This window comes from Myxine glutinosa, chromosome 9, assembly GCF_964187855.1.
Source record: "Myxine glutinosa chromosome 9, kmMyxGlut1.1, whole genome shotgun sequence".
NCBI lineage: Eukaryota > Metazoa > Chordata > Myxini > Myxiniformes > Myxinidae > Myxine > Myxine glutinosa.
Window position 1 is genome coordinate 19,692,111 of NC_136269.1, and position 27,507 is coordinate 19,719,617.

The following is a 27,507-nucleotide window of genomic DNA, read 5'->3' on the forward strand; positions in this document are numbered from 1 at the left end:
ATATAATCATTCAGATGATGATGATAATGACAACTAATGTTCATTCCAACTTTTTTGCTCACTTTGTATCACATGTAAGCACACACGTTTGCAGCAGTTGAGCACGAAATGAAGATGCACCAATGTACGTGATTAAAAGGAAGGATGTACGTGTACATGTATGTACACCATTGTACGTGTACATCCGACACCCTGCAGGAAGGGTGTCGGAGTGAACTCCATTCAATGTACAATGTGCGCTGAGTGGGTTCATCAAAAATGTAGTGGTCTGAGAGGGACATTAACCAGTGTGGCAGCTACATTCAAGTGTAAGGTGTGCACAGAGGGAGCTGCAGATGGAGGAAATGTTGAGTTGGATCTTGGAGACGGTGTGAAGCTGGAAGGTGTGAAAACATTTTGCTACCTAGGAGACATGCTGAATGGAGAAGGTGGATCAGACTCGGCAACGGTTGCTGGAGTGAGATGTGCATGGAAGAAGTTTCGGGAACTGAGTGGCGTGCTGACGAGGAGGGGAGTGTCGTTGAAGCTGAAGGGAAAGGTGTATGTTGCATGTGTGAGAAGTGTTATGATTTATGGGAGCGAGACATGGGTAATGAACGTAGAGCAGCAACGAAGGTTGGAAAGGGTGGAAATGCGAATGGTTCGGTGGATGTGCGGAGTATCGTTGAGAGAGAGGAAGAAAAATGATGAATTGCGAAAGATGATGGGAATAGAGCCCGTGATGGATGCTGTGAAGAGAAACAGGTTGAGATGGTTTGGTCATTTGTTGAGGAAGGATGAAAGTGACCGGTTGAGAAGAGTGATGGAAATGAATGCAGAAGGAAGTAGAGGACGGGGAAGACCGAGGAAGACTTGGCTAAAGATGGTGGAAGAAGAAATGGGGGCAAGGGGGGGGGGGGGGGGTAACAAGGGGAGATGTAGAAAATAGGGCAAAATGGAGAAGATTGTCATGGCGACCGCAAGGCTAACCCCCGCTAACCCAAGGAAAATGGCCTTAAAATGCCTGTTGTTGTTGTTGTTGTTGTACGTGATTAAGACGTTATTTGATTACTGGAAAATGTCTGTTGCAAAGATGTGTCCTAATTTCTCTCTTTCAGGCGATCAATCGTGTATCATCTTTATTCGCACAGATTTCCACATGGGCAAAGGCTTCCGCTCTGGAGGTGCAACAAAATAAAAAGTAGGACCAATGGAAACGGAAAAAGTACTGAAATTAAAAGAAAGAAAAAAACCAACATTTCATCCAAGGGTACCCAATATTCGGTCAATCCAAAAAACAGGCCTAAGCAACAGTCGTTCGATGTTTTTGGCAACATCCCAGCAGCGCGTCTGCATACAAGGAATCCATCGGTTATAAGAGTACCGAAGCACACCCACCATTCCCAAAGTCTCAAGTGTAAAGTCCGATACAAACCCGGCCGGACATCAGCGAAAACCGTGGAAGCGTCCGGCCCGTTCTTCAGAAGCTTCTATCGACGGGATGACAACGGAGACAATAGAAGAGGAAGAAGAAACAAATTTTTGGTCCGGCTACAGTTTCTGTTCAACATGACAAGAGATTTGTCAAATCAATGTGTTTTCTACCTTGTGTCATCTTTAACCTCATCCTCAACGACATTCATGTCTGCCAACGATTCGCTTTCCAAAGCAAGCCCGGGAACGTCCCAGTTTCCAGGCGACACACGACCGCTCTCCGCTTCACAAAGAGAACCAGGGTTCGAGTCCCGCCTGTTTGACTCCTGCTCGTTGGTGTGAGGAGAAATGGACGGTGGAGTCTCCAACTCGGGCGACGTGGTGGGTTCTGTTCCCATTGGCGGCAAGAATTCAGATATAGGGCTCACCAGGGCAGGAATGTCAAGGCGGCCGAGGCAAATATAGTGGGGCAATCGGGTCATCGGTACACCTGCACAAAGATAAACAAAAAGTTAACGGTCAGCCCATTTGTACAAGGTCTTGTCCTCATTTACAGGTCGGGGAATTGTTAGTGGCACCACTTTTCAGTGATAGCATGTCAGTGCCCCCCTAGAGTTGCCCTGAGGGCTTCAACACCCACCACGTGTTGAGCAGAGTAGGCATGGCAAATTGGTTTTGTGGATTAATGTGACAGTAAAAGGAAGAATACAAGAATCTTCCCTCCCTCAATCATTTTTGGCAACAAAGATGGCAGATAAAATTAATCCACATCAGAGTTCAACTAAACCACAATTTAAAAGTCATGGCATTCCCAACAAACCCCTGGGCTCGAGATGCTGTGAACCCAGGACCAACTCCAATACATCACGCGTTTGCCCATCGTCCACCAATATCCTTGCAATTCACGTTCAAGTACACCGACGTCTACCAATGTCCGTCCTACAAACGATTTCCATACAAGCTCCCCCACGAGTCTAAAAACAATGCAAGTAAATAAAAAGCAGTGCTTCAGAAAGAAGAGGGCACCACAAGGTGGTGGTCGTCGTACCGAGTGCTTGCGCTATCTGGCCGGGAGGGAAGAGAGCTTGCAAGCAACGATCAAGGAAAGGCAAAAGTTGTTGAATGTACGTCGAGCAGAACGTGGTGAAAAGGTCCTCTTCACCTTGGCTGAATGTTGGCGCCTCGGAACGGTGGAAATCCACGATGGTGAAAGTCACCTGCACCGACAAACCAATTCAGTGTGCGCTTTCCAGTAGGAAACGAGTACAGTATGCTTTATTCACCAAAATACAAAATAAACTTCCAATGTGCCTCACTTCTCTCTTCCACAACAACAGCTTCAGGTGTGCGTGTGTCTGTGTGTGTATTTCATTGAAAAACCAGTTGCGTTTTAGTGCAAAATCCACTATATTGTTTTTTATCCATTTCAAATTCATGAGAACTATCGCTTTTAATTATGGAAAAGTCAAGGTGAAGCAGGGCAGTGCCAAACTAACTCGGATAACTTGGCTGGAGGAGGTGGCCATTCTGGGTTTGCCAATGGGGAGCATTTATCCAAATCTAGGATGTGCAAATGTGGGATTTACAAATGTAAAACTTGCCCAAACTTAACCGAAGAGAAAATTAATTCATTAACCGACGAGAAAATAAAGTACAAGTACAAGTCAAAATAAACCTTAGATATAATCTTGTCGCAAGTTGTTAGTTGGGGGAAACTAAACGGGAGTAATGCAGAGATGGTGCTGCCAAAGCAGTTTCTTGACAAGGGTTGTACTGGCCGATTCGACATTTCCTTCTCGGCAATAAAAGCAGGAATTTTTAATTCATTCCGGGTGCTGGCGATAGCTCGCCTACTCTTCACGCACGAAGGACACCATGGGATGTTGAAGGGCAAACAACTAAAGCCAGCAGACAGGACGTCCATCCCGGGGACGGCACACACGTCGCTTATTCACCCTGCCTGTAGAAAATCAGGATGACAGTTTGTAGCTGAGTTGGGATTCAAATCCAGGTTACACAGCTTAAAGGCGAGCGTGCATACGTCTAGGCCATCTTGCCAACCCGTCTAGGCCAGTAGGTCAGGACCCTCTCATGGAACATAAACCAAAAGCAAACATTGAAAACAAGGAAATAACGCTCACATATAACCTGAGGATCCCATCGAGCGTGAACATAGAAAACGAGAGAGTTCATAAAACACTTCCCTGTCAGGTCAGTCTTTTGTGACTGTGACTGGTAACATGTAACCCAGTGCGACCTGGCGCATGGTCGGGTTGTCGGCGACTAAACTGACACCCCTCACTGGCTTTGCTAATGGGGAGTGTGACTGGTGACACCCTGCCAGGACTAAAAACAACCCCTGACAAAGGGCAGAAGAGCTGAAGAGAGTCAACAGCCATCCAGTAAGGAGATGGATGGTGTCTCCGAAAAAACACCCATCCGGATTGGACCGGTTCGAGTCATACAAAAGACTTGAAAATGGTACATGCTGTTTCCTTGCTTGACATTCAGCATTTAAAAGGATAGAGCAAAGACAATCCCTGTCAGTTGGCATCCATGGGGAGGAGGAAATGCTCCACTGAGTGTGATGAGAAAGGCGGCGCCATTACGACGTTTTTTGGTACCCAGCGTACTCCGGGAGGGAACGGCACCTTCCCCAAGCTCAGTGGCTGTTAACGTTTGGTTCGTTGGTATATATATATGTGTAAGTGTGTGCAAGTGTGTGCAAGTGTGTGCAAATGTGTGTGTGTCAGCTCCATTGCAATCCTTACACCGTGTATAAAACTAGAACGCCACTCTGACGTTGCGACATCGGCCGCTATGCCTCCACCCACATTATTACATCAGGACACATACTTGCACCAAGTCTGATTTAAATCCATTCAGCTGTTTCCAAGTATCACATTTTTACCTGACATGACACCTCTGACCTCTTGATGCCATAATATCATCAATTCATCTTTGCATCATATATACCTATACCAAGTTTGTTACAAAATCCCATCAGACGCAACTTCGTTGAGGGCAACGAATATAATTAACCAGCAGGAACGTCGCGAAGGCTCCCACGGCGTACCTGGGATTTTTGCGGGGGAAATCTCCGAAATTAGGAAAGCAGAATAAATTTAAATAAAGATCGAATTAAAAGAAAGATTGACATAATGGGAGGATTAGAAGGAGTAAAGCAACAGGACAAGTGAACTTGAGAGAATTGGAAAATATTAAATAATATTTTAATTCATTTAATCTGAAAAATTTCCACTCAATTTTTTAAGCGACTTCCGCACACTCCCACCTCCCCCTCCACTCTCCCACTCCTCGCATCCCCACTTCCTCCCACCTGGAGTATATAGCAACGTGTGGTGAGGCATCGCTCTCCATACCCCCATTTCTTGCTCCATTTCTCACGCTCCGACACTCCTCATCCTCGAGAGTACTCTACTCATCTCATCTCACTCTCTCTCTCTCTCTCTCTCTCTCTCCCCCTTTTCTCTCTCTCTCTCTCTCTCCCCCTTTTCTCTCTCTCTCTCTCTCTCCCCCTTTTCTCTCTCTCTCTCTCTCCCCCTTTTCTCTCTGTCTCTCTCCCCCTTTTCTCTCTCTCTCTCTCCCTTTTCTCTCTCTCTCTCTCCCTTTTCTCTCTCTCTCTCTCCCTTTTCTCTCTCTCTCTCTCCCTTTTCTCTCTCTCTCTCTCCCTTTTCTCTCTCTCTCTCTCCCTTTTCTCTCTCTCTCTCTCTCTCCCCCTTTTCTCTCTCTCTCTCCCCCTTTTCTCTCTCTATCGCCCCCTTTTCTCTCCTCTCTCCCTAATGTTTTAGCATTTCCATCAGCAAAGCGACGGGTGGTATTTGCTGGTAAATAAATAAAGTAAGCAAGCAATTATAATGCACATCTGACTCACCTTTTCTAATACTTCCTGTACACAGACGCTCACATCATGAGCAAGAGCGATAGGGCAGCAGAGACGAAGATCATTAAAAGCTGTGAGCAATCCATTTACAAAACAAGCGAGTGGTGGGAAGTCGATGAGTTTTAAGGGTGGTTGTAGCGTTATTGTTGGCATGGTTTTTGTCTCTCCTACATCTGGCTGTGCATCACCCATGTGACCAAGTCCAGTTGGTATTGCTAAAAGTGTAAACCCATGCATGTCATCTATAAAAGACTCCAACGCCCAGGCAGCGGCCTTGTCGAAAGCCTCATACGCAAGTCGTTGAAACATCGGTGCGAGAAGTGCACGGAAATCTCCACCAATTCGTCCCAGTGAAAGGCCAAAGTACATGCACTGCTCAAGCAGAGAGTCAGGCCTGGCTCCACCACTATTGCTGCTCCCACTCTCCCTTAATCCGGCCTCAAGGGTCGACAAAAAGCAAAGCACACGGCGTGACATCCAACCATGGAACACAGCCGTGGCCTGTGCACTATCGCCTGCCTCGTCATCGGCGAAAACAGCCCGGTACTGCGTGACAATGTCAAAAAGGTGCACTCGGCAAGCTTCTATTGACTTCACCAGGTGCTGGTGAGGGTCCTCATGATGAATTGCAGACAGCATTGCCTCAAGCCAAGCATCGCGCACTTGCAGAAACTTCAGCCTGAGCTCTGTGTCACGAAGGGCATCGAGGCGGCGGAGATAGGACACGACACGCAAGCAGGCGGGCAAAGTCACTGGGCCTCGGAGTTGCTGCAGGAGCTGGGAGAGCAAAAGTTGGGACGAAGCACGGACATCAACCACGATTCCTTGAATCACAGGAACAGAGGAGTGCTTTCGTTCAAGGCGCTTCACGTAGCTGGGGAAAAGGTGAAAGAGAAAATAAGGGGGGGGGGGGGGGGGTGTATATTAGGGTAAGCACTGAACATGAGAAAACAGTCTTGGATAGAAACCAGAGCTCCTGTAGTGAATGAGTGAAGCTCCACAAGTTGTCAAGTCTATCCTTTAACAATACGCAACTTTCAAAATGATGGCTTAATGTTAACGAGGCCTTTTGCGCACGTGTGTTTACACCATCTTGGTTCTGCTCGCCGAGCTCTTTTAATCTGCTGTTGCCAGTTCAAAATCTGTCATTAAAATAGTCTTTAATCCAGTATTATTCTCTTGTGGCCCTGGAACCAAACAAAAAACAGATATTTATAATGGCCTTCCCAGCCCATACAACTCCCAGTGCCGTCACCCACCCCTTCCTCCCAATCATAATTTTAAACTTACCCTGTGAATTGACAAGCCCCAGGTATGACCTTCCCCTCGGTGTTCACTAGCACCTAAAATGGATATGGCGTCTCCCTCTGGAAGTCTCCCTGAATGTTGATAAGGATGGCATCATCGTCTTTCCAATTGCAGACGCCCATTAAATAAATCACCAAGGCTACCATGTTCGCACAAGGTAATCCCACAAGGTTCAAAGTCCACTCATTGACGGGGATGATCTGGAAGGTAGCGTCGAAGCTGCCTGTCCACAGGCCTTGCATGGGTCCACATCGTCGGGAGTTTTTTGCAATACAGGATGCAAGGTATCAACTTTGGGGCGAGTTGATCAGAAAGTTCTCAAAATCCTTCGTTGTACAGAGGCACACCGCTTTCTCTCAGGTACTTTTCCAAGTATTTTCAGCTTATTTTAGATGCTTTATGTGCCATTTTAGGTAACAATCCTAATCTGGCATGCATGATAAATGTCCCTGGCCCCAAGGCAGTTTTTTGCCCGGGGTTTAAGTGCATGCTCGCCGAGCATTCTGTGGCGGATTACGTCATTTCAAAAGTCATGTATCGATACCGCTCATTTATCCCAGCATTTCGGGTCACCGGCAGAATTCCCAACCGACTCACCCAATGAGTTCCAGGGCTTCATCGTAGTAGCCATTACGGACACATGTATGCATCAATTGTGGGATCTCCAACACCTACGAGGATGAGACATCACAAGAGCTGTTACTCAAATAATTCCAGAGCAAGCTTACACAGAAAGCTTAATTTAGGCCTATAAGAGAATGAATCATTGGCAACGATTCATCGAGTTGGAAAGCCAGCATTCATTTCGTCCTTTCATGGCCAATCACAATCTCTGCTCTTAGGATACCGGAAGTCTTTAACAACACTGTAATCACAGTCTATGTTAACGCGTTGAAAACAAACTCGTTTGAAATCTCCAATTAAATAAAGTCGATTAAACGTAAATATGACAATTTTTCAAAAACAGCTCGGGTGGATCCAAACATCGCAACTGTTTCTGTACACACAAATGCTGCACATCATTATTTAATTAAACGAGACGGGGCGTGTAACGATGCACATCCTGCGTGTATTTGTGTGCGTGACTCCTTTCACACCAATTACAGATCGAGACCCCCTTATGGATCAAAAAGAAATTTTATAATCCAGAGATTATGGATATTTTTTTTTTTTAAATAACCCGATTTCAATGCTATGCAAATGTGTGCGCACGTGATGCAATTTTATTAAACGTCTTTGAATGAATGATATAGATTGCAGAAGATCTCGATGCGGGCAAAAATTCCCATCAGGAACAGATGTGGCCAACTTGGACATAATCCACATTTATGGAATGAAATTAACTTGTGGATAAATTGGGCAATCAGCCATGAAATCTCCTGGGCTGACCACCGAGGAAAGCTAGCCTCCAATGCCAGGTGCAGACTCGGCATCCTCAAAGTCTTTCCTTGACAACTCAGAACTACCCAACGGACAAGGCCTTCACCCGTATCTCAAAAGCCTGCCAGTGCTATAGTGGGGAGAGTGACTGTGACACCCTGCCAGGACCAAAAAACACATTTATGTTTGTGTGTGTGTGTTTGTGTTTGTGTGTGTGTGTGTGTGTGTGTGTGTGTGTCAGTCAGCTCTATTACAAGCCTTAGCCCATGGTTAACCTCTCAATTTAGGCAGATCACACACCTCGTCTCACGTTTGTGGAACCGCATTCCCGAGGATGTTCAATCCACCGTTTCCTACAGGAATTTAAGCAGGTTGTGCACGACCACCATCTCATGTCATTCCCCCATCCCCTCCCATAGTCATTTGCACCTCCGTTAACCCTTCCCCACCTAACCCTCTTATTTGCAGGTTACTGTGCCCTCCCCCTCCCTCCTCTTTTCCTATTGGTTCATTGCTTCATTCCCTTGCTTGTGACAAACTACTGCCCAACTATCAGTTCATACCCACGTTGCTCCTCCATGAGCCTCAATCTTGTACAAATAAATAATGGCCAAGGTGGTGTTGTTGTTGTTGGTATTTTATTTTTTTCCAGTCAGTTCTGTTCTGTTCTGCGTGCGGAAGGACACGCAAACAAACAATTCCCTTTGGGGCGAGACCAGTAACGTGTAGAAGGCAACAGAACAAACCTCTAGGAGATGCGTATGCCGAGCCAAGGCCAGGGAGTTCACACGACGCCTCCGGCACAGTTCCTGCCCCTGAGAGCCCAGGTTTTCACAGCGCCCAGCCAGGCCCGGAAGTGCTTCCAGCACGGCCTGGAGCCGGCGCTCCACCAGCACGAAGTCCTGCAGCACGCCCGCCGAGCACTCGGCCGCACGGATGAACGTCCTGTAGTGCTGTCCGGCGATGTCCCGGGTCTGCTTCGCCGTTTTGGCCGACTCGGCGGTCAGGCGAGCAGGCTCCCCGCGCAAACGCTCCACTCCGTGCGCAGCGAGCTCGGACACGTACGAGGCGCACGCTGCATTCTGAAAACATGATTCGGACGGGAAGGCAACGCGTAGTGACTCCAACAGGTCTCCAATATTGCCCGATTGGCTCTCACTTCCGCCATCCACGTTAACACCCGCCATTGAAATGCGCATTTTCCAATTTCCATACAACTTGAACTTGTATCGTCTTTTTCAGGGATTCTCTGAACCATGATTTTTTTATATTAATATATATATATATATATGTACTCACTTCATATCGTTAACTTTAATTCTCCCCTTATAATATCAATCACCACGCAGCTAGATTTTGCCAAAGTAAGAGGGAGAAGTCTAGCCGAGCTAGGCAAAGGAGCAATGATACACCTCGAAAGCTTTAATTTAAATTCGCACTCTATACTGTAGTTGTAAGAGCACTTATTGCTATACATAAAAAAGAAAAGTAAAAGCAAATAATTGATTTTTTTTTTACAAAGAACGAAAAACAAATTATTGAAGTGTTGTATAAGGTAGTCGTGGAACGAAAATAAAGCCGGAGGTTTGAACCTTAATGACAAATCAGTGACATCATTGGGCTTTACCGTGCTGTATTGTCAATACGTCGAAAGATGTAGTTACCTTTAAAATTCACTTTTTGATCAATTTTTAAAAAGTGAGCTTATCTTGTCAGCTTCCTCATGACGAGCAAATTATTTTCGATTTTATGTTCAATGATGACTTCGAGGAATACCTCACAATTTGATGTTCGAATGAAAAGCGTGACAAGCTCCGGAGCGACTGTTTGGGAAAAACTGGGCGTGACAGGGATGAAGACGTCTTTCGATCGAGAAGGAATTCCGGACAAAGATGTTGGGCGGTGCGAGTGCATCGTCGTGAAAATATTTCAAGACGAAGTAAATTTAGCGGCAATTGCAACTTGATTACTTGGGCGGTGTATGTTCCTTCGTAATTCACCCTAGCGATGAGAGTGGCATATACGTTTTTATTTATTTGTGTATATTTATGTTTGTCGGTCTGTTAAGGATGTTAAATGTATGTTTCTGATCAAGGGCATTAGTGAACCGTTTGGGTTTTACGAGTCGTAATGATGTGAAATGGGCATGTTTAACTGTTACCTGGTCACTTTTTTCCGGCCGAAGGTGTTCAAAGGTCCAATCAGCTGATGCGTTGGGATCGGGGTGTGCCGATTGTCTGTTTTTGTCTGTGTCTGAGCTCGCTCGCCATACACTCCTTGTCTCCACGTGCTGGGACCAATGGACGTGCGTTCTGGATCATTGGTGAGTCATTGCGGATCGGACTTTACCTCAGCGAGAGGATCAAACATTTACACTGGGTTTATGGCTGAGATTGAATGTTTTATTAGGACCGAATAGTAATAGTATTAGTATGATCATACGATGACCTAATGTCATCAACCCGATGTTGTAGAATAACTGAGTCGTAATTTGAATGACAATTATTTTTATTAACTACCGTATTAGTATTAAATGCAAGGAAGCCAAAGGACTTGTAGTCCGGTGGAGGTGATTGAATTCGTATCATTCATTCGGGAATGAAACGGGCAGGGAACGACAAGTGGAAACTGGTTACACAGAAAATAAACTTGAAATTGATTCCACAGACTTTAAATTCACAATTTACATGGGAGTTCCTTTTTTTTTTTTTTCTTCTTCTTCTTCTGAACCAGGCTCTCGGGGCGTAGAATATTTTTACCTGTGGCATTTCACAGGTCTGCAAGAGCTTTTCCATGCTGTTATTGTGCATCCATTGGTCGGACAGCTGCTGGACCAAGCCCACATATCTCGCTTGACTCCACCCACCATAGCACCAAGACGAAATTATATGGCCGCCATCTTTGTTTTCTGGTGGGCCTAACACATTAGGACTGTAGGCCTCTGCTGATTATACACTCCCTGGGTTTGTTGCGCCAGATTTCCATTTGGTCGAGTCTTGGTCACGATGAGGGACCCCCAGAAAATCTAATCATACGTCAAATAATACTAAGGTTTAATGGAGCCTGTCGGAAAGCATGGTATGTCAGAACGCACGGTAATCAAGCGTTATGTTACGTAATTGAGTGTTACGTTACGTAAATTACTAAAAAAAATTAATAATAAGCGTTTCATAATTATTGAACGGCCCCATTTTGGGGTTAAACAATCCGTGAACGTGTGACGAATCGGCTCGTTCTGATTCTGATACAACAGTGGGGAGGGTGACATGGATTTGAGGAGTCAAGTTAATTTTTAATACCGTATTAAATGTGTGTTTCCCAATCACACTGTTCATCTTTAAAGAGTGCTTTAAATGCACGTTTCCCAAACGGCCCGTTACCTGATTTTGTCACAGGTTGTGGCCAGTGTGATCTTTCTTGTCAAACGACTAGAAACACCTGCTCCCGTAGGGGGCGCCAGAGAGAGCTGGTCAGGTGTATGTGCATACCATGCGGATGGCGGTGTATTAATATTCTTCTTCTTTAACGACCACAATTATTCCCACGTTATGTGGGGATTGGCCGAGGGAAGTTTGTTTCAAGTCTTTCACCAACTGGCCAGCCAAGCATGACGTCGCGAAGGACACCGTGGGATCTTTAACATCCACCAACTAGTGTCAACAAATGGAACCACCTTTAGAGGCCATTTTTCCCCGCAGAGCAGGGGTTGGCCTTTTTCATGCACCGTGGTCCCCTTTTTTGAAGCAATGTTTTATGGCCGGATGCCCTTCCTGCCGCCAACCCTGTTAGTCGCCTCTTGCGACACACAGGGAATTACCAGTGAACTGGTACTCAATTTGCCGACTGTGGAAGGATGACAGGCTGAATCAACCCCCCTGGCGTTAATTCAGCGATCGACTGGAATTCGAACCCAGGATCCTAAGATCCCAAGACAGCACCCTAACCGCTAAGCCAACACCAGGCCAGTGTCAGCAAATGGGACGCCTGCTTAACGTTCACCCGAATGAGGGTATACACATTATTGAATCACCTTGCCTGTGAAATACTGAGGTGACAGTTTATAGCTTGGTCAGGATTCAAACCCAGGCTATCATATTGCTAAACACATATATGATATCACAATTAATTACTTTACCTTTCTGCTGGACATTCACTTGAATGAAACAACTGCTCTATTCTAAGCATTATTACCCATGGGAGCCATTTCCACAACAATATATACATATATATCCAAGAGGCTAGTAAATTTGTTAGCTTCCTTACCATTGAGTGCCTCTAATAACTGGTGGACGTTAAAGATCCCGTGACTTTTGTGAAGAGTAGGCGAGTTATCCCTGGCACCCTGACTAAATTCCAGAATTGCTGCCCAAATCACCCCCGGGTCGAATGTCAGACCTGGCCGGCCAGTTCGTGAAAGGCTTGACGCAAAAACCTTCCCTGGGCCACCCCACAATAATTGGCAATACAGTAATGGGGCTGTTGAAGTCTTCCTCGTAGTAGGTTTGTGTGTATATGCTGTACACAGGGCCTTCAGAAAATGTTCACGCCCCTTGCCTTTTTTCACATTTTGTTGTTACAGCCTGAATTTAAAATGGATTAAATTGATATTTTTTTGGTAACTGATATTATGCACATAATACCCCATAATGTCAGTGGAATATTTTTTTTAGAATTTCTTACAACATAATTAAAAATGAAAATCTGAAATGTCTCGAGTCAATAAGTATTCAACCCCTTTGGTATTACACTCCAAATTGAGCTAAAGTGTATCCTATTTCCTTTGATCATCTTTGAGATCTTTCTGCAACTTGATTGGAGTCCACCTGTGGCCATTTCAATTTATTGGACATGATTTCAAAAGAAATACCTTTCAATATAAGGTCCCACAGTTGGCAGTGCATGTCAGAGCAGAAACTCTATCATGAAGTCCAAGGAACTGTCTATAGAACTCTGAGATAGAATAGTGAGGAGGCATCTGGTGGAGAGTATAAAACAATTTCTAGTGTTGAAAGTTCCCAAGAGCACAATGAGCTCAATCATTAAGAAATGGAAAGAATATGGAACTATGCAGACCCTTCCGAGAGCTGGCCGTCTGACCAAACTGAGCAACCGGGCAAGAAGGATCTTGGTCAGGGAGGTGACCAAGAACCCAATGACCACTCTGACAAAACTACAGAGTTCCTTGGCTGAGATGAGAGAACCTGCCGGAAGGACAACAGTCTCTGCACCACTTCACAAATCTAGGCTTTATGGGAGAGGGGCCAGACAGAAGGCACTCCTGAGAAAAAGGCACATGGCACATATCCTGAAGCAAATATTCTGTGGTCTGATGAGATGAAAATTGAACTCTTTAGCCTAAATGGAAAGTGCTACATCTGGTGGAAACCGAGCACAGCGCATCTCGGAACCCATCAAGCATCATCCCTAACGTGAAGCATGGTGGTGGCAGCATCATACAATGGGGATGCTTTTCAGCGGCAGGGACTGGGAGACTTGTAAGAATAGAAGGAACAATGAATGGAGCCAAATACAGGCAAATCCTTAAGGAGAATCTGTTTGAGAGTGCAAAAGACCTTGGACTGCGACGAAGATTTACATTCCAAAAGGACAATGACCCCAAGCATACAGCCAAAGCAACACTGGAATGGCTTCAGAACAGGAACGTGAAAGTCCTTGAGTGGCCCAGCCAAATCCCAGACTTAAATCCCATTGAGAATCTGTGGAAAGACTTGAACATTGCTGTTCACCGACGCTCCCCATCCGACAGAGCTTGAGCACATCTACAAGGAAGAATGGGAGAAACTCCCCAAATCAAGATGTGCCAAGCTGATACACACATACCCAAGAAGACTCAAAGCTGTAATCGCTGCCAAAGGTGCTTCAATTAAGTATTTTGTTCATACTTGGCACAAAAACAATACATGATGGTATAAATATGCACATCATTTTGTTTTGAGTTGCGATCAAAAGTGGCCGACTAGCGGCAATTCTTGTTGTAAAAAAAACGTGATGTTGAACACATCCTCAACTATTTCTCGGACATGCATGGTCCAATTTTGTTCAACTTGGCACAACCATGGTACATGATGGCATACATATGCACCTCACTTTACTTTGCAATCTGATCAAAGATGGCCGACTGGTAGACTAACGGCCATATTAGTTGTAAAAAACCTGATATTAAACACGTCCGAAACCATTTCTCGGACATGAATTTACCGATCTTGTTCAAACTTGGCAGACAGACAATGAATGATGGCTTACATATGCACGCCATTTTCTTTCGAGATCAGATCCAAGATCGTAAAGCGAAGGTGATGGCAAGTGGTAAAGCATGTGGTGAGGTGGAAAGAACTGGGAAGTGGCCATGTGCTGTGTGCAGGAAGGGTGTTGGAGTGAACTCCATTCAATGTACAATGTGCGCTGAGTGGGTTCATCAAAAATGTAGTGGTCTGAGAGGGTCATTAACCAGTGTGGCAGCCACATTCAAATGTAAGGTGTGCACAGAGGGAGCTGCAGATGGAGGAAATGTTGAGTTGGATCTTGGAGACGGCGTGAAGCTGGAAGGTGTGAAAACATTTTGTTACCTTGGAGACATGCTGAATGGAGAAGGTGGATCAGACTCTGCAACGGTTGCTGGAGTGAGATGTGCATGGAAGAAGTTTCGGGAACTGAGTGGCATGCTGATGAGGAGGGGAGTGTCGTTGAAGCTGAAGGGAAAGGTGTATGCTGCATGTGTGAGAAGTGTTATGATTTATGGGAGCGAGACATGGGTAATGAACGTAGAGCAGCAACGAAGGCTGGAAAGGGTGGAAATGCGAATGGTTCGGTGGATGTGCGGAGTATCTGAGAGAGAGGAAGACAAATGATGAATTGCGAAAGATGATGGGAATAGAGCCTGTGATTGATGCTGTGAAGAGGAACAGGTTGAGATGGTTTGGTCATGTGTTGAGGAAGGATGAAAGTGACTGGTTGAGAAGAGTGATGGAAATGAATGTAGAAGGAAGTAGAGGACAGGGAAGACCGAGAAAGACTTGGCTAAAGATGGTGGAAGAAGAAATGTGGGCAAGGGGGTTAACAAGGAGAGATGGAGAAGATTGTCATGGGGACTGCAAGGCTAACCCCCGCTCTAGCAGGGAAAATGGCCTTAAAATGCATGTTGTTGTTGTATCAGATCCAAGATGGCCGCCTGGCGGCCAATTTGTTACTTAGTGTCCCCAACCATTTATCTGATATGCTTGGACCGATTTTGTTCAATCTTGGCACAAATACATACAATACATGAGTGTACTTGTGCAGAAGATTTTGTTTTGTAATCTGAACAAAGATGGCAGACTGACAGCCTTTAACTCAGTACAGCAAAATTACGAAAACCACGGGGGGGCTATGACATTTTATGTCTTTTTCTTCTTGTTATTCTCAACACTCCCCACAGAAATGAGTCGTTGTTGGCTTTCCATTCCACGCTACGAACTTTTACTTTTCCATATTTTCCTCCTTTGTGGATCATGAGGATAAAGATGCATTTTCCTTCCTTTGTCTGATTGATTGGAACTACCCTTGCTGCACAGCACAGTATCTTTTACACCCCAAAACCGACTCCAGAATGAAAATTATGATTGCGAGATGTAAATATGACATGCACATGATTTATCGTTTCGCTTGGAGAAGATGAACAACAAGATGGCGCCATGCGGTCATGTGAGCACGTATCCTCAAATCACGATAGTTTTCGCTCAAACCGAGTTCGCTAAACTCTAGTGTTGTATGACTGGGTAGAGACAGAGACAGAGAAAAAATAATAATAATAATAATGAAAATGTGCAAGAGCTACAGAGGATATGATGTAGGCCTTGTAATAATATGCGTGAATGATTAGAATCAATGTATTTGTTGACAATAGGATTGAATTACATTGTCCATTGTCAAAGGTACAATTGGTCATCAGTTGCAAATACCCTCACATAGATATCAGGTTTCATATCAATCCTATCTTTCAATTCACTTGTTCCTTCTCTTGCCTTGGAACACTTCATTAAAGTATTTTATAATTTCAAATTTGTTTTGTGCTTTAATCCCTTATTTCATCTTTTTCAAACCATGGATACATATTTGTATGAATAATCCTTCACTGATGTCCTCATACCTCCATGCATTGTGCTGCCACCTTTCCCCTACTTTGTTCTCATTTCAGAATGATGGTGGGCCACTCGGTTGGAATACCAAGTGACTCGATCACAGCTGACCTATTTTAATTTCCCACATTGCACCTCAATCCCATTGCAACCCCCATTCCCCCCCCCCCCCGTCTCCTCGATCTCTTCAGCGGCCCTTCGCTCCCCCGCTCTCCACATAACCCCTCACATTCCCACTCTCATCACACCTCACTCCTCCACCCTTTTCACTCCCCCACTCTTCTTCGCACTACCTCGTTCTATTCAGTGCCCCTCTCTCCCCCGCTCTCCTCACTGCCCCGCTCGCCTCGGCGCTCCTCACTGTCACACTCTCCTCAGCGCTCTCACTCCCCTCAGCGCTCTCACTCCCCCACTCTCCTCACCATTCCTCGCTTCAACTCTCCTTATCACATCTTGCGCCCTCACTCTCTTCATCACCCCCCATTCCCTCATCCTCTTCAGCATCCCTCACACTCCCACTCTCTTCAGCATCCCTCATTCCCTCGCCCTCTTCAGCATCCCTCACTCGCCTCAGCATCCCTCACACTCCCACTCTCTTCAGCATCCCTCATTCCCTCGCCCTCTTCAGCATCCCTCACTCGCCTCAGCATCCCTCACTCTCCCACTCTCCTCAGCATCCCTCATTCCCCCACTCCTTGGCATCTCTCACTCCCCAGCACTCCTTGCCATTCCCCCTCTTCACCCCCCCCCCCCCTTCTCCACTCTCCCTATCGCACTTTGTTCCCTCTCTATCCTTACCATCATTAGGCTGTCCTCCTTTTCCCACTGCTGGTGTCACTAGCTTTTCACTGTATCTGTCCTACTCACTCCACACTTTATCTGATATCTACATCTCGCATGCCTTCCTTTTCCATTCCAAACCCTCCATACTGCAACATAACTCGTTTTGAAACAACATGAGAGATTATCCTCTCTCAGTAACGATGATCTGTCACACATTTTCTGCATACTTGGTTTTTCTTTACAAACTTGTAAGGCCACATCTTTTGAACATCAAAGTATAAAAGGCACACGCTTCAACTTCAGCTACACCATCACCTTTCTACTGGCATATCATCTTGCCAACAGCGATGGGCCGTCAAGTGGGTTGGCTCATCCGGGATGGGTGTGGCCTAGCATGTGGTGTACTCACATGGGTACTTGTCGCATATGCTTGGTTTGTGGTCGGGGTGATCATGCTCTGGCCCTATATGAATGCTTGGTACGGGCGGCTCAACGGTGTACTTCTCGCTGCAGTCTCCTGCCTCGCGCTCGCTTCTCACCTGCGCACTATGCTCACCAATCCTGTAAGTGACTCGTTACTGGGTAAAACAGGTTGGGTGTATTGTGTTTCGGCATTAGACAGGATTGTCTGCCATTTTGTACTGTTGAGATGGATATGCCACTCTGCGGTGTGCTTTTGGGATTGACGAGCTCTCTTCTGCTGTACGACTAGGGTGCTGTGCCGCTGGGAAATGCAACACCTGCATACATCGAAAGCCTGAGACTGCAGCCCGGGCAGGTTGTGTACAAGTGTGCCAAGTGTTCGAGTATCAAACCAGAGAGGGCACATCACTGCAGGTGTGTATTCGGCCAATTCATCGTGTTTTAGTATTTCGTCATACTCTCCAGGCATTCTGAATTTCCCATTCCTCCTTCCTTATCGATGCATCATCTTAATACCATAATGGGAGAGCGATGATGCTTGGACAGAGCTTGCGCAAGCAGGAAGTTGAAGTTGGAAAGCAAATTGTGAGAAGAAAATGGATGTGAGGCACTCGTGTGGTTTGGTCTAAGGTTAATGCAGGACTTCTTTTTATTCATTAAAGTAATTTTGTTAAGGAACAATGTTGTTTTGATGTGCCGTGCAAGATTCTCGGGGCACCATTGTATACCATATGCAAATATATCAGAGTGTTTGACCTTTGCTCTCACTCGCCTCCAACCCGAACACTCACAATAATAATAATAATAATTCATTTATTTTGTATAGCGCTTTTCATGAAGCCCAAAGGCGCTTTGACAGAGTGCAAAACATAATGCACAACAAAACATGAAAACAACAATTGCAAAAAGACAAGAATCAATAGGGAAATATTTAAAGCAAAAGGAGGGAGAAGGAGAAGTGATAGTCAGGGGTTAAATGCTGTGGGTTGAATGTTGAATGCAGTGCTGAACAGGTGGGTCTTGAGTGATGTTTTGAATGTGGTGAGTGAGGAGTCTCTGATGGTGTGAGGTAGTGAGTTCCAGAGGGTGGGAGCAGCGATGGAGAAGGCCCTGTCCCCCCAGGATCTGAATTTGGTCCGGATGGGGGGGGGGGGTCAGGAGGTTGGTACCAGCAGAGCGGAGGTTGCGGGTGGGAGTGTGTCTGGAGAGGAGGTCAGCCAGGTAGGATGGGGCCAGGTTATGGAGGGCTTTGTAGGTCAAGAGGAGGATTTTAGATGTACGTACCGGTTCTCCACTCACCCGACTCCATCCCCAATTCAATCATTGCACAAAGTACACGTTCGACGTTGTTGGTTTCTGCAATTTAACACCAGAGTGGTCTTTGCCAATATTTAAGGTTTGAAGCTTTAAAAAAAAAGGAATCCAAAGCCCGACAGACAAACAAGTCATTTTTACCGAAGAACAAAGTCTGGATCTGTTGAGCATACTCTTTCCATATTCTTACATCTCATATTCTTACATCTCTTTGAACGGGACATTTATAAACAGGTTATTAGGTTTCAAAAATAACAAAAATGGGTGATCATTGAAAATAAAGCTGTAAAATGGGGAATAAATAGAACTCGGGCAGGATGACCAGTTTACGTTTTGATCCCACTGTTATGCCGGATCTGCATTCGGGGGGGGGGGGGGGGCATGGGGGTGGGGAGGCTGTACCAAAATCTAACGAGAACAGCACTTGATAAAGCGCATACCTTTTTTATTATTATGTTTTGTTTTTGTTTTTTTGTATACAGAATCGAGGCTCGTGTAAGAGCTAACACATTGCACATGAAAAACATGCACAGGCACACAAAACATGCAATGAAGGGAGTGGGAGACAAGAGGGGGGAGAGGGAAGCACACTAGCACAACGGAAGAGAACAAGCACGCCGATAGATCTGTGGAGGTGGGAGGCTTGGGGGAGGAAGAACGGGTACACTGTACAAAGCAAATTAACACTTCCAGGAACCCCAGGAAAGAAGCTGGGGATTCACCGAGGCGGATCTGGGGCGTTTTAACGGGGGTAGAAAATATCAAGTTTTTGGATGGGGGAAGATAAGAGATGGTGGTGAACAGATGTTTTAAAGACCTGGAGGGAGGAGAGGGATTGAAGAGAGTGTGGGAGTTTGTTCCAGAGGTGGGAGAAAAGAGAAATGAAGGAGTGAAGGTGAGCAGAGTCTTTATTTTGGCAGTTTCACCAGAAGAGGGTTGCTGGCAGATCTTGTGCGTCCTGCAGGAATATTTGGGGGGGCAGAGCACAGACAGAGCAGGGGGAGCAAGGCCGGAGAGGAGTCGGTAGAAGACAGACACCACCAACCTGCCTGCGGTGAGAGAGTGAGACAGTGAGAGAGAGAGCGAGAGAGAGCGCCTCAGAATCGGCTTCATCGCGGAAGATTCCAATGATTCTGAATGGTTTGGTTTCAACCGCATGAAGCCGAGCTAGGTGTGAGGCAGGAGCACCAGCCCAGAGGAGGGAGCAGTATTCCATTAAGCTGTGGTGAGGAGCTTAGAAGTGCCCAGAAAGGACTTCACACGACGGAGGATGCCCAGTCGACGACTGGCTTTGGAGGCCAGCTTGGAAATGTGGTTTTCCCAGGAAAGATCATGGCAGATAGTGAGACCCAAGTGAACCTCCACCAGGATGAACAGTTTACATTTTGTATCCCACCGATCGGCTGGATCTGAATTCGGGCCTGAACCAAAATCTAACTACAGGGTGTTCACAAAGTCGCGCATCATAGGAAATTATTTAATTTATCTAATGTATTTATTTTTGTGCCTCCGGAGACTTTTTCGGGTTGTCTGTCCATCTGTCCGGGCTAAACCTCGTTTTTCTCAGCAACCATATGTCCGATTGAGACCAAACTTTCAGGGTAGGAGTGACACCCATGCAGAACATTTTTATGATAATTGTGATGTCATAGGTCACGTGGTATGGCAGCCATCTTGGATTAAAAGCAAATTAAAAAAAAAAATTATTGGCAACCGCTGAATGGAAAAATTTGAAACTTGGCACATTGTCAAGTACTCCCAATGGGGAACAAAAGCATGATAATGATATCATAGGTGAAGTGGCATAGCAGCCAAAAATGTTTTAATCGAATTATCTTAAAAATCTGAAATTGCACGCACGTGATCGATGACCTATTTGTATTGAAATATTAAATTTATGACATCATAGGTCACATGGTTTGGCAGCCATATTGGATTGAAGGAAAATATTAAATAATTATCTCTCTGAAACCGCTCACCCTATTGATGCGAAATTTTAGAAATATCTAAGCACTGTTGCATATACGGTAGTTTTTAAATTATGATGTCATAGGTCACGTGGTTTGGCAGCCATCTTGGATAGAAAAACGAACCTTATCCGATCAACACGAAACTTCACAAACGTGATCCCCTACCCATACATATGCAGAGTGATGGCATCTACCCGTTGTGGGACTATGCGGAGGCATATTGGTGACAGTCGCATTGTTCGTTTTATTTTATTTTTTCAGAACCCATGGTGCTGAATTTACAAGAACGCATCGAGATCATCTTACGTGGACGTGAAGGGTGTTTGCAGAGAAAGGTTGCAGAGGAATTCAATAAAAATCATCCAGGAAAATCACTGAGCCAGTCATCAGTAGCAAGACTTTTCAACAAATTCAGAGCAACAGGATCTGTAACTTAAAAAGCCCCGTGGAGGTCGTCCTAGCGTTGCGGATGATGTTCAAGAAGATATCATTGCCAAGGTTACTGCAAGCCCGAAAAAATCTGAGGCAAACATCTGCCGAGTTAACGATTTCAAAGAGCACCATTCACAAGGTGTTGAAGAAATACAAATTTCATCCGTACAAACTGCAACTCCTGCATCGCCTCTCAGAGGACGATCCAGACAGACGCAAAGAAATGTGTTCATGGTTTCTGGAAAATAATGATGAATAACTTCTTGAAAGGAGTTTTGTTTTCCGATGAAAGCAATTTTTATGTGAACGGTGAGGTTTACAAGCTAAATTGTCGCTATTGGTCCCAGGAAAACCCCAACTGAAATACACCGAGTAAGGAACAAGGTGCTGACCGAGTGATGGTGTGGTGGCATATGGGATGATCGCATGCGTGGGCCACTCTTTTTCAATGAACCCGTTAACGCAGAACAGTACTTGGTTATGTTACGAGATGAATTAACGCCACAACTTGACGAGATCGGTAGGAAACCGGAGTGGTGTATGCAAGATGGCGCACCACCACACTACGCGTAATCTTGTCCGTCATTGTTTGCATGAAAACGTTGCAAATTTGTGGATTGGTCGAAGAGGAACGGTAGAGTGGGCAGCAAGATCCCCAGACTTAAATCCTATGGATTTCGCGATCTGGGGATATTTGAAATCGCGAGTTTATACGGTGAAAATGAACAGTTTGGAACATCTCAAACAACGAATTTGTGATGGTCAGTTCAATTAGCCCGGATATGTTGAACATTCACAGAAACCTGCTTTTCCGTTTACAAACGTGTTTTGAAATTGGTGGGACACATTTCGAACAACTGATGTAGCCAACATTACAAATAAATGTTTTGCCTATGATGTGCGATTTTGTGGACACCCTGTAGAACAGCACTTGATAGAGCGCATACCTCCGCCAGGATGAACAGTTTACATTTTGTATCTCTTCCCTAACAGCATATGCAAAAGGTGCATTCGGAAGATGGATCACCATTGCCCTTGGGTCAATAACTGTGTTGGAGAAAGGAACCAGAAATACTTTGTGCTGTTCACGGTGAGCTTCCTTCTTCATTGCTTTTACCTCCTCAGTCCTCATCCTTTCACTACTTTCCATCTGGACTGACAAGACAGTTCAGATGTTGTGTTTCGCCTTTAAGACAGAGTATAAACTGCCACCCTGGTGCTTCACAGGCAGGTTGCTACGCCACTGTCGGTTGTGTGCCGATACCTTAGCTAAAGTTCTAAGTTCGTACCTCGTAATTCTGTTGTTAAGCAGACTTCATTGGTGACAGACGGCAGACTAACCCTCATCCTCGACGCTCTGCCTGTGCTGTAGATGTACGTTGCCCTGGTTTCTCTGCACTCTCTCGTGCTCAGCGGATTCCATTTTGCCCACTGTTTCAACATCCAGTGGAACGGTGCGTCCAACGTTTTTGGTATCGTTGCTCACAACTTCCTGGTAGTGTATTTGCAATGCTTGTGTAGTCTAAGGATTAATGTGACCAGTGCCAGCCGAAGTTAAAGTGAAATGTAAGGCTTCTCGTTCACTAATACACCTTAAAAAGTACGGATGATCGTTTGTACACACTGTGCACAAAATATATGGACAATTGACAATTAATGTGATTGCAAAACAATAATTGTAACAAGTATCACATGCCTGGGATCTTATTTCGTAGGCAGCACGAGGCTGTGGGGTAGCATCATTGGCTGAGCACGGCTCTACCACTGATGCAGCGCCCTCTGCTGGTTAGGGAGGGAATTTGCTCAAGGTGCTGCCGACAGCTCGCCTATTCTTCGCGAAGGACACAGTGGGATTTTTGACGTCCACCAACTAATGCCAGCAGACAGGACTCCCAGTTTAACGTCCATCAGAGGGACAGCACACCCATTGATGAATCACCGTGCCTGTGAAACTCTCGAGATTCGAACCCAGGCTAGACAGTTTAGAGGTGAGGGTGTGTACCTCTCAGCCGTCGTGTCAGCTTGTTTCTTGGATGAAGGATATTGTGCCTGTCGGTGCACCCTCGCCGTGTTCCTTGGTGATTAACACAGTTCAGAGTTTGTAACCATGAAGATTATCAACAGGAAGCCAATGAGCCCGTTTGCAGTCACCGTTGCGGGACAGCGAGTATTGGCGAAAATCTCGGATCCATGGATTTCTGATCACTTTACATCACATTTTCATGGAAATGTCTGTAACCTTTTTGTGCGCAGTGTGTTCAAGGTTTTATTGTAACGAAGTAGCAGCTCGTTGACTTGCTTTTTGAGACTTGCAATAATGTATGAGACGCCATGGTGCAATGTGCAGGTCACGTGTGTTGTCTTTAACTGGTAACACCGATGCTGTGTGTGCTAGGCTGCAGTCCATTCTCCCCACCTGTTACCGTGCTGCTCCTCGTGAGTGTTTGCCTAGAGGGGTTGCTCTTCCTGCTGTTCACCTCTGTCATGCTAGGGACCCAACTGCATTCAATCTGTACTGATCAAACGGTCAGAACCCCCCCATCATCCCACTTTATCGATTTTCGTCTTGCCGACTAACGCGCAGCATGATATTACTCTGACTCTGTTACATTGACAAACATTTTTACAGCTAGAGCAAAGTTCAAGTGTATAATTAGCCCATTCTCTCTCATGTTAACCAGTACTTTCAAATACATGGAATTCCGTTTCCGAGTTAACGTAGAAACTGTCATGCTGTGCGTCAACTCCAAGGAGATCGAGCGGCTCAAGGGCGAGAAGCCAAGCTGGGAGAGGCGAGGCAGCTGGGAGGGAATGCGTGCTGTGTTCGGAGGAAGGCCGTCCCTGGCCTGGTTCAGCCCTTTGGATGGCCTGTTCCTGCTGTTCTCCGTCCGGAACTTTCCACTCGAGACGCATCCTACAGCACTGTACGTGTAAACTCGAGACCAAGATGGCTGCGTCACAAGATTGTGACTGCGCCGCATCTGCTTCATTGCCGGATCTTCTTGGCGTTTGATACCGGCCAAGTGTTTGCCAAAGATGTGACACAAGCCGATCATCTCAATGACGCCTTCAGTATGGGACTCTCCATCACACTGACGATATCGTGGAAGATATCTCATAAAAAGCCACTGGGCCTACCATGTAAAAACAATCGCTATCCTGCCGAGGATGAAATTGGTTGTGTGGGACTTCCCTCACTGCTGATCTTGAGTGAGCATCTTCCCTCCTACCAAATCTAGTGCATGTTTGAGGGCTGTTTAAGGTCGACTTGGACCTTTTAATTGCAGAACATGTAAAAATAATAGCTCAAGGCTGAAGTTTTGCACATAGATATTTGTCTACACCGGAAATTATATGAATGCCAGTTGAAGCATTCTGGGTAAAAGCAACATCGCGTACGACACTCATATGTGGGGTGCAGCAGCGGTGTATCAAGTCCGATAGGGAAGAAGAGGATAGTTTTACGTGACGAGACCGGGTTGCATCATTCCATGCCAGGATCAAAGTATTGCAGCACAGGGTGGTGAATGTTCTCGGTCGCCCTACCACCAAAAACATACACGAGACTCGACTGTCAGCCGGAAAGCTTTATACGGCAACATTGTTTAGAGCATTTAACGGTTTAATTGGCAGGGAATTTCGTGAACGTACGAAAACCATCGATGCTTGGTTCTAGTGACTTGGCAGATGACGGACAGGTAAGCCATCTCATATCTTGTCTTCATTACATGATGATGCTCGTCCCTACATGGAAAATTAGCCAATCGAAGCGCATATTCAAAACTACTGCTCAAGCAGAGGTCGTTTGGGAAGTTCTAGGTCATCTCCCTTACATTCTAGAATTATCACCACTCAGAGAGCATCTGAGTGGCATCAAGTCTACGATTGACAAAAACGTCATCGCTTCCTACAATGGCCACGCACCTGTCTCCAATATTTATACGTGGCTACAACGGCCTGTCACGAGATGGATATGCACTTGTGGCATGGGAATAACTTGAGTAATCTGTGGTCATCATCCTCCTCCCTACGTCTTGAATTTCCTGAATAGGAAGCCTGTCAACCTTGAACTACTCTCGTAGAAACGAATGAAGGATTAAAATGTGTATATGTCGTTTGACGTGTCCACCTCGTTAATGAGAGCATGAATTTTGACAGCTGGCCATTTCCTGGTACGAGTGCTCCATACACTCCTTTACTGCTCACACCATAATCATTGAAGGATGTATAAATGAAGCCACGTCCTCAAGATCCAGCACATGGCTAATTTAGATGTGTCTTGCAGCCTTTGGTTAGGCCTCCCCCCAACTCCCCCTCCATTTAAATATCAAGCATGATTGGAGAGAATCTGAATTTGACATTCGAATTCCTGTAAAATAGCCAATGCATACAATGGGTGTGGCAATTGACCTTTTTCCTTCAGCCTTGTTTTTGAACGATGTTGGCATCCCTGCAATATGTTGAACATATAATTATTTGACGGACGTCTGACAATTGGTCAAATGCACATCTGGTGAAAATTCCCATTCCAGTGTGCGATGAAATTAAAAAATAAAACTCGTGTGTGATTATCACAGAGGATCCAGAGCGTTGGTCGTTTTGCACAGATTGGGAGTCGTGAAACGTTGGCGGCATCAGCGAGGCATTTCGAGGGTTTTCAAAAAGCCAAGCAAGTGGATGTGGATCACGGACGTTTATAGCAGCATTTGGTACGACTGATGCGATATGTCAATAATACCCATTGATCCAGCATGGGAATGGATATTTCGCTGGATTAGATTCCGAATCTCATCTGCTGGTTACGTTTGAGACACGCTGTCCTGCCGCCACAATGCCCACTCCGTTAAGGAATTTGGTCCTACTCTTTTTGAGATGTATCCTGGGATCTTACTGCTGCCCATGCTGCTGATTTTGTTAAATGTACTCATCTTCTGTTGAGAAATTACCCCTGGTGTCAGGGGCTGTCTACATAATACATACACATGCATTTACCAATTTGATTACATTAACCCCCCCGCCCCCCCTTGCTTCCATATATGTATCACATATGCAGCAGCGCAAATCGCCACTCAAAACCACAATCCCTTGTATTTATATATGTGTAAATGGCCCGTAAGACGTTTCGATGCATGATCATGGTGGGAACATTTCGGTCGTATCCACAGAAGCACTGCAAGTCTACCTCCGTTAGCAGCATTAGGCCAGCACTTGACAAACGCCGACATCATGTGGATAGATAATGGCTGCAGGAATACATTTGATAACAAACACTATTCGCTGTCATTTTCTGCAAGGCCGATATCAAAGCATGTTGCATTGTACGAGTGATAGATATTCCTAAACGTTTCTCCAAAGTACTGGAATTGTAAGTTTCTAATTAGAAATTTCTGGCCCGTGCTTTATTTTGGCTTTTGAAGTGGGAATGAACGGAAATTACTTTTGATGCCACTATTGTATCACAATGCCAATATGCCAAGTTTATGACCGTATTCAAAAAGTATGCTCAGATTTTTTATTTATTCGGGAATCACGATGTACAGCATCTCTTAATTTTCTTATTTAATTTACAATTTCAGCTGAATATGGTTGAAAATGAACCGTTCCCGCGATGTACATGTTGCATTTTTTTATTAAACGTGGAATAAATAATTTGACCGTCGAGTGATGGTAACGGGCGAGTACACAAGGTAAAAGAAGCAGACGCATGAAAAGACGGAGTAATGGATCTTACCCCAGACTTGTAAAATGGTACATGTTGCTTCCTCGTCTCTCGGATGACAGTCCAATGCATGTTGTTGGTTGTCATCTCCATAATATGCAGGTTTTAGAAGGTGAAACTGCCAGGTGTAAAAGTATCCACCTCCGTGTGCGTGTGTCAGCTCCACCACGAGCATTAGATCCTGCAAAAGAAAAGGCAATCTGCCCGCAACCCACGTGCACTGTATCAACATTGATGTAACAGCGCCACCATTAGCTCCTGACATCTGAATATCACGACAACCATTTGTCAGAGTAAAAGACTATGGGTTGAACACCCACATCAGCTTCTTCTTACTCCCCACGGTGGTCAGCATACCTTGATCAAAGTTCCACCAACTCCATCCATTAAATAATATAATTTGGCGAATAGCGGACATGTGGAGCAGCTGGGCCTAAAGTAGCACTCTAAAGGAAACAAGCGTTACGCCTAGGTCCCCCGTCGGTGAAGTGATGCGAGTTGACAAAGTGGAAGACGCAAGGTGGCCATCTTGGATTTTGACGTGGCGACCCAATTTTCAATAGCGTTCTTCCTTATGCCGAGATACACTCACACACCAGATTAGAAGTTTGTACTTCGCTTATTTTTCAAGATATTCAGCTCACAAGGTTCAGACATACATGGCATCAGACATACATGGCGGCGGCCATCTTGGATTTTGACGTGGGTTACACCCACACACCAAAT

The 27,507-nt window shown here is 45.3% G+C and overlaps 2 protein-coding genes across 5 annotated transcripts in view; one reads left to right on the forward strand and one right to left on the reverse strand.

Moving 5' to 3' along the window:
* Positions 1-1,103: 1,103 nt before the first annotated feature.
* COG8 (component of oligomeric golgi complex 8) lies at positions 1,104-9,256 on the reverse strand. The gene is made up of 5 exons (XM_068129522.2): positions 8,752-9,256; positions 7,223-7,296; positions 5,309-6,191; positions 2,462-2,630; positions 1,104-1,903 (listed from the first exon to the last, which is right to left on the reverse strand). The coding sequence occupies exons 1-5, from the start codon at positions 9,202-9,204 to the stop codon at positions 1,581-1,583; spliced, it is 1,902 nt and encodes a 633-aa protein (XP_067985623.1). The 5' UTR covers positions 9,205-9,256; the 3' UTR covers positions 1,104-1,580.
* A 597-nt stretch (positions 9,257-9,853) lies between these two features.
* Positions 9,854-27,507, forward strand: part of LOC137435608 (palmitoyltransferase ZDHHC7-like) — a 64,003-nt gene continuing 46,349 nt past the window's right edge. The window contains exons 1-7 of one of the 4 annotated variants that reach the window (XM_078784154.1): positions 9,854-9,944; positions 10,191-10,328; positions 16,200-17,486; positions 17,636-17,760; positions 22,056-22,152; positions 22,435-22,516; positions 23,814-26,721. In XM_078784154.1, the coding sequence (XP_078640280.1) occupies positions 17,271-17,486; positions 17,636-17,760; positions 22,056-22,152; positions 22,435-22,516; positions 23,814-24,301 (1,008 nt within the window). In that variant the 5' untranslated portion in view covers positions 9,854-9,944; positions 10,191-10,328; positions 16,200-17,270 and the 3' untranslated portion in view covers positions 24,302-26,721. Of the gene's footprint in view, positions 10,329-16,199; positions 17,487-17,635; positions 17,761-22,055; positions 22,153-22,434; positions 22,558-23,457; positions 23,589-23,813; positions 26,722-27,507 lie in introns of those variants that run through there. The other 3 variants (XM_068129526.2, XM_068129527.2, XM_068129528.2) reach the window with 3 other exon arrangements.

Excerpts from the sequence above, each read along its gene's own strand:
- COG8 (XM_068129522.2), bottom strand. The coding sequence starts at position 9,204 with ATGCGCATTTCAATGGCGGGTGTTAACGTGGATGGCGGAAGTGAGAGC. Across the intron at positions 6,192-7,222 it reads GAAGCCCTGGAACTCATTGG|CTACGTGAAGCGCCTTGAAC; the intron begins GTGAGTCGGTTG and ends CCTTTTCCCCAG. Across the intron at positions 2,631-5,308 it reads TACAGGAAGTATTAGAAAAG|GTGACTTTCACCATCGTGGA; the intron begins GTGAGTCAGATG and ends TTGTCGGTGCAG.